The sequence below is a fragment of the Nasonia vitripennis genome (genome assembly GCF_009193385.2).
Source record: "Nasonia vitripennis strain AsymCx chromosome 2 unlocalized genomic scaffold, Nvit_psr_1.1 chr2_random0004, whole genome shotgun sequence".
Lineage (NCBI taxonomy): Eukaryota > Metazoa > Arthropoda > Insecta > Hymenoptera > Pteromalidae > Nasonia > Nasonia vitripennis.
Genome location: NW_022279610.1, coordinates 2,182,243 through 2,195,975, shown reverse-complemented (window position 1 = coordinate 2,195,975; position 13,733 = coordinate 2,182,243). Strand labels below are relative to the sequence as shown.

The window sequence follows — 13,733 nt, the reverse complement described above, 5'->3', positions numbered from 1 at the left end:
TTTACGTTGCGACGCGTCTCATTTTGCTATTGCCGGTGCACTTTCGCAAATCGACAAGAATGGAGACGAACGTGTAACAATGTATACTAGCCGAACATTAAAACCAGCAGAACTTACATTTTACTACAGAGAAAGAGTTACTGACAGTCGTTTGGAGTTCAAACAAATTAAGTACTTACTTACGAACTGCAAAAATTTATGTAAAACTGATCATAAAGCTTTAATATTTTTGTTTAAATGTAAATTTGCAGGCAATCGAATCCTTCGATGGATTCTGGGAACGCAAGATAATAATTTACAAATAGATCTCGTATCCGGAAAAGAAAATGTAGTTGCTTATATGCTTAGTCGACATCCAATATATAATCCGGAAGATAAAGGAAAACCGGGCAAAATTATAATAGCAGTTATAAAAAAGCGGAATTTAAAAAAAAATTGATTCAAAAATTTAAATCATTATCAGAAATTAAAAAAAAAATGACGGATATTATTTATTCTATTTATTTTATTTATTTAACCAGAAACGAAAATACAGAGATATATACAAACTCCGCATTCCTGCTAAGATAAACGAGGTTATCTGACCGCAGGCTGGCATAAATTATTAAAAGATAAAAAAAAAACAAAATAACTTAAAACTAAAAATTATCCTACACTTACACAAAAGATAGTAGCCTCCATACTACTACTTTCTTGCTTTAGTTTTAGCATCATATGCATATAAATACATTTCATTTGTAACAGTTTATCTAGAGAGCAGAAAAAATAATATTATATATTACTTTTACTATAAGAAGTGGGTTTCTAATTACTATAAGAAGACGAGTAGAAGAGTGCAATGCGGTGGCGGTCATGGCGGCCTCTCGCTTTGCAATTTATACCTAAATTTTTAATCATTTTTTTATTTTGAGAGACTATCCTTACTAAATTTTCTTTGACGCTAGTTAAAGACTTTATTTTATCATACATAGATTTCTTACTCGTTTCATTAATTTTTTTATCGATGGAGTTATTTGACTCATAAGGTCTTTACACGTGTTTCTGTTTCCAAGAGAAGATTCATCGACGGAGATTTAAACTGTAGGTGATAAAACATTTAATTTTTCGTTTGTTAAATCTGTCAATTTATTTTTAAGAGTTTTTAAATCCGACTTTGTAGTAGATTGTGCTAATTAATTTCAATTTCGTACATCTACGGACTGCCTTCTAAATGATCCCACGGGTGGTTCTCAGGTAGTATTTTCATCAAGATCTGGCTTTTCTTGCTCTATTGACTGGTCTATTCCGTCTACAGCCAAGTAGAACCACCACCTCTGTAGAAGTAATAGCCAATCCTAATTTACCTTACCATTTCCAATTTTATTTTGCTGCTCTCCGTGCACATGTCTTGATTTTTATCTTCCTGGAAAACATTTCCGGGGAGGGTAATGTTAGACTCGCCCGTGTTGGTGAAGTCAACACTCTTTGCCCTCGAAAGGGCATCGGGTCCGACTTCCAGTGTACACCACTCTGAAGAAAGACCATATTTTAGGAGTCTGCTCCCTGCCGGTAAGGCCGTCGTTCCTGCCTAGCGCATCAGATTATCCTACCTACTTTATCGACATTTCTATAAGTCCCTATCACTGCTCCGCATTCGCCCAGGCTTGAACCTGTGATCCAAGAAAAGATCCGAAATTACTCTAAAGGAAAATTCTGAGGAAAATCTGCCTCTATGGTACTTTTTCTGCTAAAAATAACCCGGAATAAATCCGATTGATTTTACTGAAAATCGAACTCTCGACCCCTGGAGCGAGAGTGTATCTGCTAATCAAGACGTACGCCTCAACCAACTTGACGCTCTTTCACTTGATTACAATTGCGCTCATCTTTTCTCTGTCTAAAGTCTAAAATCTGTAGCACCTCACTATCTTTGCTCTCTATCCTGCAACTTACAAGGCCCACGTGAACGTGATTTATTCTAATCTTTGTTTCATATCTTCAAAATCCACTTTTGTTCTCCCTTTCTGTCTTTTCTCTTAGTTACATTTCTACTATCTTTAATGTGCACACTTTCCTAATTTATATCGTATCTAACTGTACCAACACCTTTGCGAGAACCGTTCTAATCGGAACGTGTTCGCTATTCCAGTCCTTAGCACACACAATCAGCTCCAAGGAGATACTTATATGTTACAATGAAAACAAGCGACGAAGACCGGTGGGCAATGATCACGGCCTTTGCGTCTTGAATCAGACTTCGCATAAATCTTTAGTGATCTTATGCCTCTGGCTGGCAGGGTGCGACCTCTAGCCGTAAAGCTATTGGCTGCTATCTTTCGCTGCTAAGAAACTACTCAAGTTGGCCGTCAGTACCGTACCTTCATTATTAGCCCTCGAGTGGTAATCACAGATGACTGCCAACTCCGGTAGAATACCACAAATATCATAGCTTATTAGTTAAATGTTCACGAAGCATGCCTCTAATAGGGAACTGACCTCACAAAAGCCATTGCTGTAACTGCTCATACTTTAAACTTAAGAATCGTCTTTGAATACATAAGTTCCAAGTCAATAAACCGATTGTGTTTTTATTCAGAACCTCTACATTTTGCTACTGTGCGTAATGTATTACAATGTATTAACAATGCTCAAACATTTATAAAAATAATGAGCTTTGGAGGAAAAAGGCGTCACGCACATATTATCAGAAACAAGCATGGCTACTGAAAAGAACCGCGTAATTAATCACGCAATTATTCGCATAATCAATCACGCAAATTGTTGTTCAATATGTATGAATTATTTAAATTTTGTTTTTATTTCACAGAACGCAGCCGTCAAAGTGCCAGAGAATGCAGAGCTAGGAAAAAGTTACGTTACCAATACTTAGAGGAGCTCGTGAGTGATAGAGAAAAAGCTGTATTTGCATTACGCAAAGAACTTGATATGGTATGAAAAATCCTAAAAATACATCAATATTTTAAAGAAATAAATATGAACACGCGTCAGATGTAATCTCACGTACTTCCACATTTCTAATAATCAATAATCTCAACAAATTTCAACTAAGACTTCTTTATTAACGTATTATGGCAGTAAGATATACAGTTTTGAAAATTCTTATAACAAGGTAAAATGTTGGCAATTATAAGTTTTGATTCTACCCACATAAGTGTATATTTCTATTATTGTCCATATCTATATTGTTTCCTCCTAGAAAAAGCTTTGTAATAGTAAAATTTTCAATTTTGCTAAAACTTCGTAGAAACGCCTTTGGAGGTGTTTAAAGTTCGAATCATGCGTTTTTAGAAAATGTCCGTGCGGATGGCTCTGTATGTGTTTTTTTTTCTCTCTCGGAAAAGAGGTATTAGGAAAAACCTTTGAAAGACCATAGCATTACCTTGTTTATGAGGTCGTCGAAACAGCCCCATCCCCAATGTCAGTCGTGCGTTGGATTTACACTGACTAAACCCGTCCCCCTTACGGCCAGGTGAAAAAACACCCAGCCGTAAAAAAACGCCCTCTTTGCCTTTATAGACCCTTGGTAAAGGTGCCTAGCTCCAGCTTCTATGCCCCTTAACCCCACGGTACCACCGTCAAGCAATGCTTCGCGGAGGGGGCAGGGGGGCGAAAGGCTTTTGCCCGCTTCTGGTTGATGTGGTTGTCATCACTATAGTCATCTTTCATATTCTGCGTCGCACACACACGTACATACTTAGCCTCTTTATCTTCTTCTGTCTTCTTCGTCTCTTCTGACTTTCTTCAGAATGTCTGCTGCATAGTTGCTGACTGCGCACCATCCATTCTCTGAAGTCAGCATGGACGTCATAATCGACTCAGGTGGTACTCTGGTCTGAAGATAACTCTTAAGTTCTTCTCGCTCCTGTTAATATCGTGAGCACTTCCAAAAGACGTGCTCAACATCCTCTGTTGCATCCGAACATAATGGGCAGTTCGGACGGTCGTCTAGTTCGAACCGATGCTGGTACGCCCGGAAACATCCGTGCCCGGTCACAAACTGCGTGTGGTAGTAGTTAACTTCCCCATGTCTTCTTCCAATCCAGTCTTCTATCCTTGGTTTAAGGCGATGAGTCCATTGCATTTTGCCACTAGCGTCCCATCTTGTTTGCCATTCAGCCATCGTCTTCTTTCTTGCGGCATCCCAGATCTCCTTCTGGCTTTTGTCATTCGATCGTATCTTAGCTTCGAAAACGTCCTTTCTTTCCAACGCTAAAAAGTCAATGGGTGGCATGCCTGCTATAATGCAGACAGCATCGTCCGATACCGTACGGTAAGCGGTCGCCGCTCATAGTGCACTTTGCCTATACATGGTAGTCAACTTTCGTGCATCTGATCTGCCCATACTGGGGCTCCGTATAGCATAATCGATGTGGTTACACTGGCTAAGAGTAGCCTAGTAGGTCAAGCTGTAGAGCATTTTTACATGACATAATTTGTTGCAGCAAATCGATTGTGCGATCATGTAAAAGATTATAAGCAGATGACTAGGTATATGTTTTTCACTCGCATTTCCGTTCCTTATTGTTAGTTATTAACAATTTATTGAAAAAAAACGCGATTTCGGTCTTTTTTTGCTTATAACTTAAAAACTAAGGGTGCTATCAGCATGATTTAACGAAATGATACATAGAGAATAGAAATAACTACAAAATGAGAGGTCGAACGCCTCAATCGAATAATTAGGGCCTGAGATAATTAAGAAAAGCCGAAAAATTAGGCGTTTTTTTCGAAAATTTATAGCTCCGTCATTTTTTGAGCTAAAGCGCTAAAATTTTAAGAAAAAGTCGGGATTATAATTGTCTTTATATGCGCAGAAGTTGGGTGCTGTCGGATTATTAGTTTGCTCAAAATTGCGATTCAAAGTTTGCGGTGCGTTCTTTTCCGGCAGGTCTGTATGCTGTACCGTAAGTCCGATTGAAATTTCAAAATAAGGGTCGAAAAGTTGACATCGTGCACTATAAAACTTAGAATTCAGTTTTTCGATCAAGTGCCTGGAAGCATTTGAAAAACCGTCGTAAAGTTTGCGAAAATCGGCTGAGCGCGCGCTCGCAGTCGAGTGGTGGGGGACGAAGCAGCGCCGGAAGAGAGGCGTTTATATAGTAATAGGCGCGCGGCGAGCACGTTGCCTATCTTTGCATTAACATTTCTCAGCATCTACTGTAGCTATTTGAATGATTTTTTTTTTATTTTGGCGAGAGAGAGAGAGAGAGAGAGAGAGCCGTCTGCTGCGCGAGCACGGCTCACGTGTGAGCGTGCCAGCATAAGCCCTCCGTGACAATATTGTGCGAGAGAGGCACTACAGCCACCGCCTTGTAGGGAAGGGCTGGGCGAAATACAAAGTGCAATTAACCATAACCATTTTGAATGATTATTTTACCCTCTTCCTAGCGTTCTCCCAAACGTGGTGATCGCGCCAAATCCTACATTTAAAGAAAAATCCTAGCGCATGCGAGGCTCTAGGTGTTGCGCACCTGTGTTGGGAAGCACAGCGTCGCACGTAATCCTTTGTTTTCCAACTAACTCTATTGGTCGTTGTACTCGCGCTGGGTCCCTGTTTTGATATTCCTATAATCCATTATTATAGCCTGGTTATTACTATATGTGTAGTGCTCACTTACTGTCCATGAATCATCTGAGCCAATAAGGCTGCTGCTAGCAAACGTCAGGTCGACATTAGACCCTGCGTCTCCTCTTCTAAATGTGTTTGTGCATCCTTATTTAACTAGGACCACATTCAGGAGAGCGAATGCTTCCAGGTGTACTCGACCTCTATGGTTAGTCCTTATGCTGCACCACTCTATAGCCCACGCATTAAAGTCGCCTGCAATTAGTACCGGTTTTCTCTCTACTGCGTCTTGTATGAGCCAATCTAGCAGTTGTTCGAACTGCTCGATTGGAGCGTTAGGTGAAGCGTAGCAGCTGTAAACAGTGACACCTGCTAACTTAGCCCGTATGAATTCTTCTTCACGAGTCTTCATTTTTTTATAGAAAGCAAGGTTTCGACATGCTCATATTGCTGCTTTATTTGTAGTGTCCATTTCCCACGATGGTTTGTCTAGATCGTCATATTGTTCGCACACAATAGCTACGTCCACCTCTTTCTCGCGGACATACTGGTTGAGTAGGTCCTGTGCTGTCTCACAGTGGTTTAGATGAAACTGCACTATCTTCATTTCCGTTGTTTCTTTAGTTTTTTTAATGCGGCTAGGTAGGCTGGACATGTATAGCGACCAGCTGCATGGTCACTCTTTAATTCTGCATTCTTTTCCCAGCAGAGAATGCAACTCTGCTCGTTCGTGCAACTTTTTGTTGCATGTCCTTCTGTTCCGCACTTAAAACAGCATTTACTTCTGTCGTACGTCTCTGTAAACTTTTTTGCGATATAGCCAAAACCCAGGCATTTATAGCATCTAGGTGGACGCATCTCTTGACTAATCTTCCTGATTCTGCAATTAACCCAACCTACTTTGAGCTTTCCCCTTGCGATCGCCTTTTGGGCTATCTAGGCAGGTAGCTGTATGACGGCGGTCTAGGTATCTCCATAGGTTTTTCGGAGGGTTTTTACGGACGTCTCCTCTACTACTTTCTTCTCTTTTAAAAACTCTTTACTCTTCTTACTCTTTACGCTTCTAGAAGTTTCTGCGTTTTCACGTTTTTGGTGCGTCGTAGATTCAAAAGATCTCCTGCCACCGTTTTGCGTATCTTATTTACACTATTACCAAGCATCGTCAGATTGGGGTCCGCTTTTATTTTCCTCAAAATATCAGCCTACGAATTTCCCTCGGCAGCTTTTATAAAAAGTGCATCAGCCCTGGTGGGTCTCTCTCGTGGTTTTCTAGTGCCATTTTTGTTCTTGGTACTAGTGCCTTTATGTATCTCCTTTTTCCTTTTCTTTTCTTTCTTTTTCTCCTTTCTAGTGATAACCTCCTGCCAGGGTGGGTCTGCCTTTTCTTCCAAAGACTCCTGTGAATTGAATTTTTAACGTGACTACCACAGAGGCTACTTCCTTATCTTTCCTTGTTCTCTTAGCGTAGTTTCTTTGTCGTCTGCAAGTTTTCTTGTCGCTTTTCTACTTGGCTTGGTGACATTGCCTTGCGCTTATTTAGCATTCTTGTCGTCACCGCGTTTTATACTTCTATCGTCTGTGATGCCTTGTCTTCCTTCTGGATATGCTGCTGGTTCGGTAACATTTTCGCTTTACTTAGCATCAATCCAAGGCTCTCCTTGCTCTTTTCTAGCGCTACTGGTTCCTTTTAAGCTGCTTAACCTGGATCATAATCGCCAAAAGATTGCTTTTAACAGACTTATGAATGTTGGATGCGTTTGACACAACATTATCCATAGAGTCCAGCCTGTCTCGGATCTTCTCCCATATGCTTTCTCTTTCTCGCTTAGCATCTTGGATTGTATTCCAGATCTCGAGAGCTCCTTTTCCTGCTTTCTCTTTTTGCTCGGTAAAATTATCCATGCTCGACAATAGTCTTCATCCTGGTACGTGTCCGACCATTCTCGATCCCCCAGTCTATGAAGGCAGATGACATGGTCTTAACTCATGACTGTAATCGGTGTCAGACTGGGAACATCATACCAGGGTATATACTGCTCTAGCCCACCTCCACTCTCTCGAACCTCCCACCCCGAACAAAGTGCTTGGCTTTCTGTTCATTGAGAGTTTCTGGCAGACATTAAGTAATATCATGCGCTCGCCTTGACCGATTGACCGGTACTAGCTATGTGACCGGCCCCTGTCTTGCCGTCAGCGGGAGCCAAAGGTAGTTTAGGTCACTTTGACTCGCAACCTCAGATCGCCTCCCCACCTAGGATCTCCTTTTGGCAGCTTACGGGTCGCACCGCCCGGCAAACGCGGCGGCCTGATTTGATCCACGGAGCATATTTTATGTCTGCTCTACCCTCCGAGGTATATACCCCAGCGAGCTCTCCCCCATCCGCCACCGGGGGACGCGCCACATACAAGTGTCTGGCTTCCCCGTTTGTGTGTGCGCGCGCGCCTGCGTATACAGTTATGATTCTGGAACCACGCGACCGATCATAAGCCATGTTATTCTACTAGCTAAAAACTCACTTATTAAAATATAATTAATTTTTTTAAATCAGAAGTAATTATATTATAACATTAAAGCATAATACTTATTATTTAAATTTATATTAAATTCAAAGAACGTATTATTATTGAGTAATGTCACGTCGTGCGATTTTTCCAATATTTTAAAAAATTTTTAAACTTTCATTTTTAAAACATAAATGCGTACGTGACGCTCGTCCAGAGCAAATTCGGAGATGCGGGCCTGAAGAGAGAAAGCGAGGGACAGATAGCCCTATCGTAAAACTCTTGAGCTGCGCGCATCGGCGAGAGGCATCAGCGGATGTACTACAATAGCAATAGTAAAGTTTTTCTGCGCATTATTCGGTACGAGAAAGTTTTCGGCGTGACGGACCAAGCGTAATTTTATGACGAGCAGCTGCGTTTGCCTAAGATATCGGCAGCGTCTTGAGCGACCGTAATTAAGACAGCCTACGAGGCTCGGACCTTTTTTTTTATTGCAGGGACAGTTTTGGGAAATACGCACGCTTGCAGCTGTCTACTGATCCCGGAATTTTCCACTGTTTTTCAAAATACGAATATTTATTTTGTCAAATTGAAAATATTTATTTAGAATTATTTTTCATCAGGCTGTTGTATAAACTATGCAATTTTCGAATTGCATACGTTCGCTTTTAGCAACAATTTTAGTAGGATAATTCTAGATAAAAGTATATAATGGCATACTGTAGCTTGTAGTATAGTTATGATTTTACAAACTGATAACGCGATTTATTCATTAATTATTTGGCACTAAACTGTATTTTTTTCGATTTATACAGTTCGTTTCTTGTGCATAATTTATGAATGGATCAAGTGTCTATTTGTTTATTTTAATTTTATCATATATTTTGTTGCGACAGTCGGTCGGTGTGAGACTACGATTGTTGCAGTAAATTATGTCATTTTGCAGAGTTATAATAATCGGTCGGTGTGAAGTTACGTTGTTATAACGATGCATTGCTAATTTATTAAATTTTAAAAATAATAAAAAGGAGTTAGAATAAATATTGAGGCTGTAAAGGAATGAAATGCATACATTTCATTAGTAAATTCAAGTGTAAATTCATTTATTTATAATATTTTCTTAAACTAACGCGCAGAAGAGCTTTATTACTAAGTTTTAGATATATATAGTTGTTTCGTATCGATTTGTAGAAAATTTCACAAGCATTAAAATTATAATATTGAAATATTTATACAATACTCTACTCAACTGTTATTAATGATAAATAAAATGTTTGGGAAATTTTATACAAATTGGCGTGCGCATCGAAAGCGGCGTATAGGCGAACCACAGTCATAGAGGAGAGGGCGTAGGCGGACCGAAGGGCCTGACCGAAGCTGCGTAGGAGGAGAGATGCGAAAATTCGGCGTAAGTGAGGGAAAGCTCAAATATAACGGCTTCTCTCACTCGCTAATTTTCGGCATCTAGGCGGAACGCGACCCCAACAACATCGGGAAGGGAGGACTCTAGGCCCTTCGTGCTGCGAAACATTTTTCTAGTTCGACACTCCGGTCCCGGCTCTAAGTAAGCTCGGTAGTTTTCTCGCACTTGTACGCGATAGTAGATCCACGCGCTTGTACACGTAGTTTTTAGATTTGCGCTAAGTACGCACGGTTGTATTTTTAATATAAAGTATAAAGTAGATTTAACTGAATTTGTGTGTGTTCGGTTATTATTTTTACCGAGAGCGTTTATCCCTCTACGGATCTCTTAGTACCAAAGAAGCAGCCAGCGGCAAGAAGTAAGTAAGATAAAATATTTTTGCTATCCTAACTTTCTCTATTCCTTTCTACAACTATCGTTTGGATAAATGAACCGAATAACACCGGGTCATTTATCCCTTTTCTCTATCTTTGGAAATATATATGTTTGTGAATGTAAAATGACGACTGCTTTAGGTATTTACGTGTATCACAAGAGGTAATATGCAGATATGGTCTAGATAAAAAAGATGCGGCGAATATTCATCCGTGCAGATATCATCTTATTTTTTAAAGATATCTGTTTGTGAATGTAACATGACGACTGCTTTATCGATTCACGCATATCACAAGACGTATTCTGCAGATTTGGTCCTGATAAAAGGGATGCTGCAAATATTCATCCGTGCAGATATGATCTTATTTTTTAAAGATATCTGTTTGTTACAGGGACGCGGCATGGTTCGAGTGCGTGCTGACGAGCGTGGTGCTGAATATACACACGGGTAACAGATACCCGCTTGGTGGGATCAAGCATGCCTGAATCCGGTAAATCTTGCGCGAGTCGATCGAGTTCTGCTCTAAATCCCCGGCAATGCAACCGCCGTCAGCGTCGCCAACGCACGAGGAAATTACAGACTCAGGTGAGTCGATGCGTACGGTGAAATTTCGTCGACCTTGGGAGCATCGATCATGCCCCCTGAGGTGCTACCGTACTCAAAGTATGTATAGGCGGTAGGCCGCGAGACGCGGAGCACTAAGCGTTCCCGAGGCGCATTCTCGCAGAAGCTTTATGAGCCTAGCATCTCGAGTAGTGACGAGTCGGATCTACGAATCTCCCCGTCGGGGAAAGTCGCCAACTATCTGGATCCGTTGCAGAAATTCAAGTTTTTCTGGAGTCTGGGGTCACTGGCGGCGTTCGCATCGATCTGTGGAAGTTAAGCTAAGTCGTGACCTCGAAAAATAAAGCGGCTATTGCTGACGAGGCAAACGCGCCGCGACAGACTAGCGGTGTAGAGTATCTCGCGAGCTCGCTCAGCATAAATAGTACACCAGTTGCGCGAAAGTCGAGCGCTTCAAACGAAAAAAGCAACTCGGATAAGCCCGAAAGCAATGCGATTCGCGGCGAGATCGCGCATAAGCAGAAAGCTGCACTGAACGGATCGTCTGCAGCCAGACGAGACGCTTGCGACGCGTTCGAAGCTCAGCCACCCGACCCTTCCTCGGCCGAAGGCCTGCTCGAAGATTTTTCCGGCGTATTACGCAACTATTCGCAAAAGTCAATGCGCAGAACCGCGTGCGAAACTCCGTCGATCGGATAAGATTCCTAGCGCACTGCCGGGAAATTGTTTTACTCGTTAATGAAACTGATGAAGCTCAATATGTCGGTTCTACAATTGAGACGACTGCTCTTGGCCTCGCCGATGCTAAGGTCATGCGGAGAGCCGTCTGAAACGGAGAAAATCCTGAAGTCTCACGACGAGTATGGAACTATCGATTGCGCGTTCATTTTCGCCCACGAGTTCGGAGTGAACATCTGCATTCACTACGATCTTCTAGGAGATAAGCGACTGTTCTGTCACATTGTAGTGCCAAACGCCTCCGAATTTTTACATCTAAATTTGACTGGCCTGCATTTTACTCCGTATATTCGGGTAGAAACTCCACAGGCCTTCGACAAAGAGCGCGAAAGGGAAAACTCGCCGATACTCGGGAGAAAGAGCCGAGCGAAGAAGAAAGCTTTGCTTGCAGCCGGTCCTCTGAATAAAGCAGCGGGCGCTAAAACCGCCGGCGCGCAGGGCGAATCGGTCGCAAGGTGCGAAAATGAACGAGCGGCCCCTGCTTCAGCAACGGTGCCTGCCAGCCCGTACGAATGCCCGACAGGGAACGCATCGGTATTCGTAAGTGCTCATGAAACCGATTATAGGGTTAGCGACCCTTGCTCGCAGGACCCCAAATCATTTACGTTGCCTGCAGCCTCACATTTCGTGATAGGCAGCCCCACTACTTCCCATAGCAGCGCCAGGCGCAATCCCGGCGAGAACAGACCAGGCGCGAGTGCCGGCAGCATCGCGATACAGCTTGGATCTGACCAACAGCTGCATGATGCATCAGCACTGATAAGCGACGGCAACACGAGCCCAGACGGCTGCGTGCCGTCAGATGATGAAAGAGACAGCACAACCGCGGTCAAGGCAGCGCTGGCTGATAATAAGTTAAAGTGCTTTGTTGTAGCCAGGGCCAGGCCTCCTCGCGAAAAGCCCCCTTGGGCAATTCCCGAGGACCAGGAGCCTCCACCTTTCGTGCACCAAAGGATTACAACGAGCACCCTTTCCGTTTTAAGGAAAATTTGGTGTACCTGATCCCGGCTGATGGATTTATATCAACCGAGATACAGGAGGTTTTAATAGAACGACATTATCTAAACCCGAATGACTAATGAGCATTACAAGCTCGGTGAAGTTAATGTAACGACATTTGGAGACATCAAGCTAGTCGGAGTGTATATAAAAGCATTTTTTGAGGATCGCCCATTACGAGCAGACCTCCGCAAATGTCTAAAAACACTCAGAAATGTCGTTCTAAAAGAGGGCATACGCAGCTTCGCGGTAATTCGCGATCTGGCAATGCCTACTCCTGCTGAATGGTTCAATTTCGTGAACCTTTTCGACTGCACGTTTGCCGGAAAAGCGGTCGTCGCAGTGCTATACAACAATAACTTACCCATGCCCCCAGTCGCCGATAGACTCAAAATTATAAGAGAATATCACGAGGCGGTGATGTGAGGACACCGGGGTATGCATAAAACGTACAACAAACTTGCTAATGATTTTTATTGGCGCAATATGCAGCTCGACGTCAAACAGTTTGTTGCTCGGTGCACGACGTGCCAGAGTAACAAATTGATTCACGTTAAGACACGACTTCCACTACTTATTAGCAACACGCCCTCGACGCCCTTCGCCCAAATCGCGTTAGACTTCTACGGCTCGCTAGAGCGTACGAAACGAGGTAACAAATACATTCTGTCGGCTCAAGACATGCTGACAAAATGTGTTATCTTATCACCGACGAAGCACGCGAATGCGGATGAGGTCGCTCGGACGTTGACCGAAAAAATAATTTGCGTGTTCGGGCCTCCGACCGCGATCGTAACCGATCTCCAAAACCGTGTGCTCTAGGAACTCGCGAAGATTTTCGGCATAACCAAGTTTTGTACAACGGCCTATCATCCGCAGGTGAACGGGTCGATCGAGCATATGCATCATACCCTCAGGGAGTATCTGAGGAAGTACGTGTAGGAAATTGACAGATGGGACGAATGGACGGCTGTCTGTCAACACGCGTACAATTGTACTGAACATGAGAGTACGCGTTATTCACCGCACGATCTTTTGTTCGGTATTAAGCCCAGAAGTCCGTCGAGCTTTCCCCGAAATAACGGCGACGTAAGATATAACGATTACATCACTGACATGACAAGTAATTTAACGGCTTTGCAAACTGCAGCCGCGATAAACTTGGTACAGTCGAAGTACCGGTCTAAGCATTACTATGACCGGAAACTAAATTCAAAACATTTTCGAAAAGGCGAAATCGTGTTTCTACTGAAAGAACCGAAGGTGGGAAAATTCGCCAAGGATACCGGATAATCGTGATCAATCGCAAAACAAATAACGTTACCTTGCGGAACGATGAGGCGACAAGAACGGTCTATTTAAATAAAATTGAACGGACAAGCGAGTTGGCTGAAGAAGCCGCGACTTCTGAAGCGGATCCCGTGGAGTAAGTCGTTTTTTTACTGGTTTTTTTTTGCGCGTCCCTCGACGGGCCACGCAATAAAACAAAAAGCGTCTTACTGACTAGGCCACCTCTACGCACCTAAGAAGCCAGCCGCTTAACGTTGACTTGCGCCAGCTAACCT

At 42.6% G+C, this 13,733-nt stretch overlaps 1 protein-coding gene across 5 annotated transcripts in view; it reads left to right on the top strand.

Annotated features, from left to right (window-relative positions):
• The window catches only part of LOC100115389 (REPTOR-binding partner), a 190,259-nt gene that overhangs the window by 92,649 nt on the left and 83,877 nt on the right, over positions 1–13,733 (top strand). For all 5 annotated transcript variants that reach the window (XM_031924051.2, XM_032601504.1, XM_032601506.1 and 2 more), the window contains one exon: positions 2,807–2,928. Coding sequence is in view for 4 of the 5 variants with exons in the window: in XM_032601504.1 (XP_032457395.1) it covers positions 2,807–2,928 (122 nt within the window). In the remaining variant the exon portion in view is untranslated. The remainder of the gene's footprint in view (positions 1–2,806; positions 2,929–13,733) is intronic.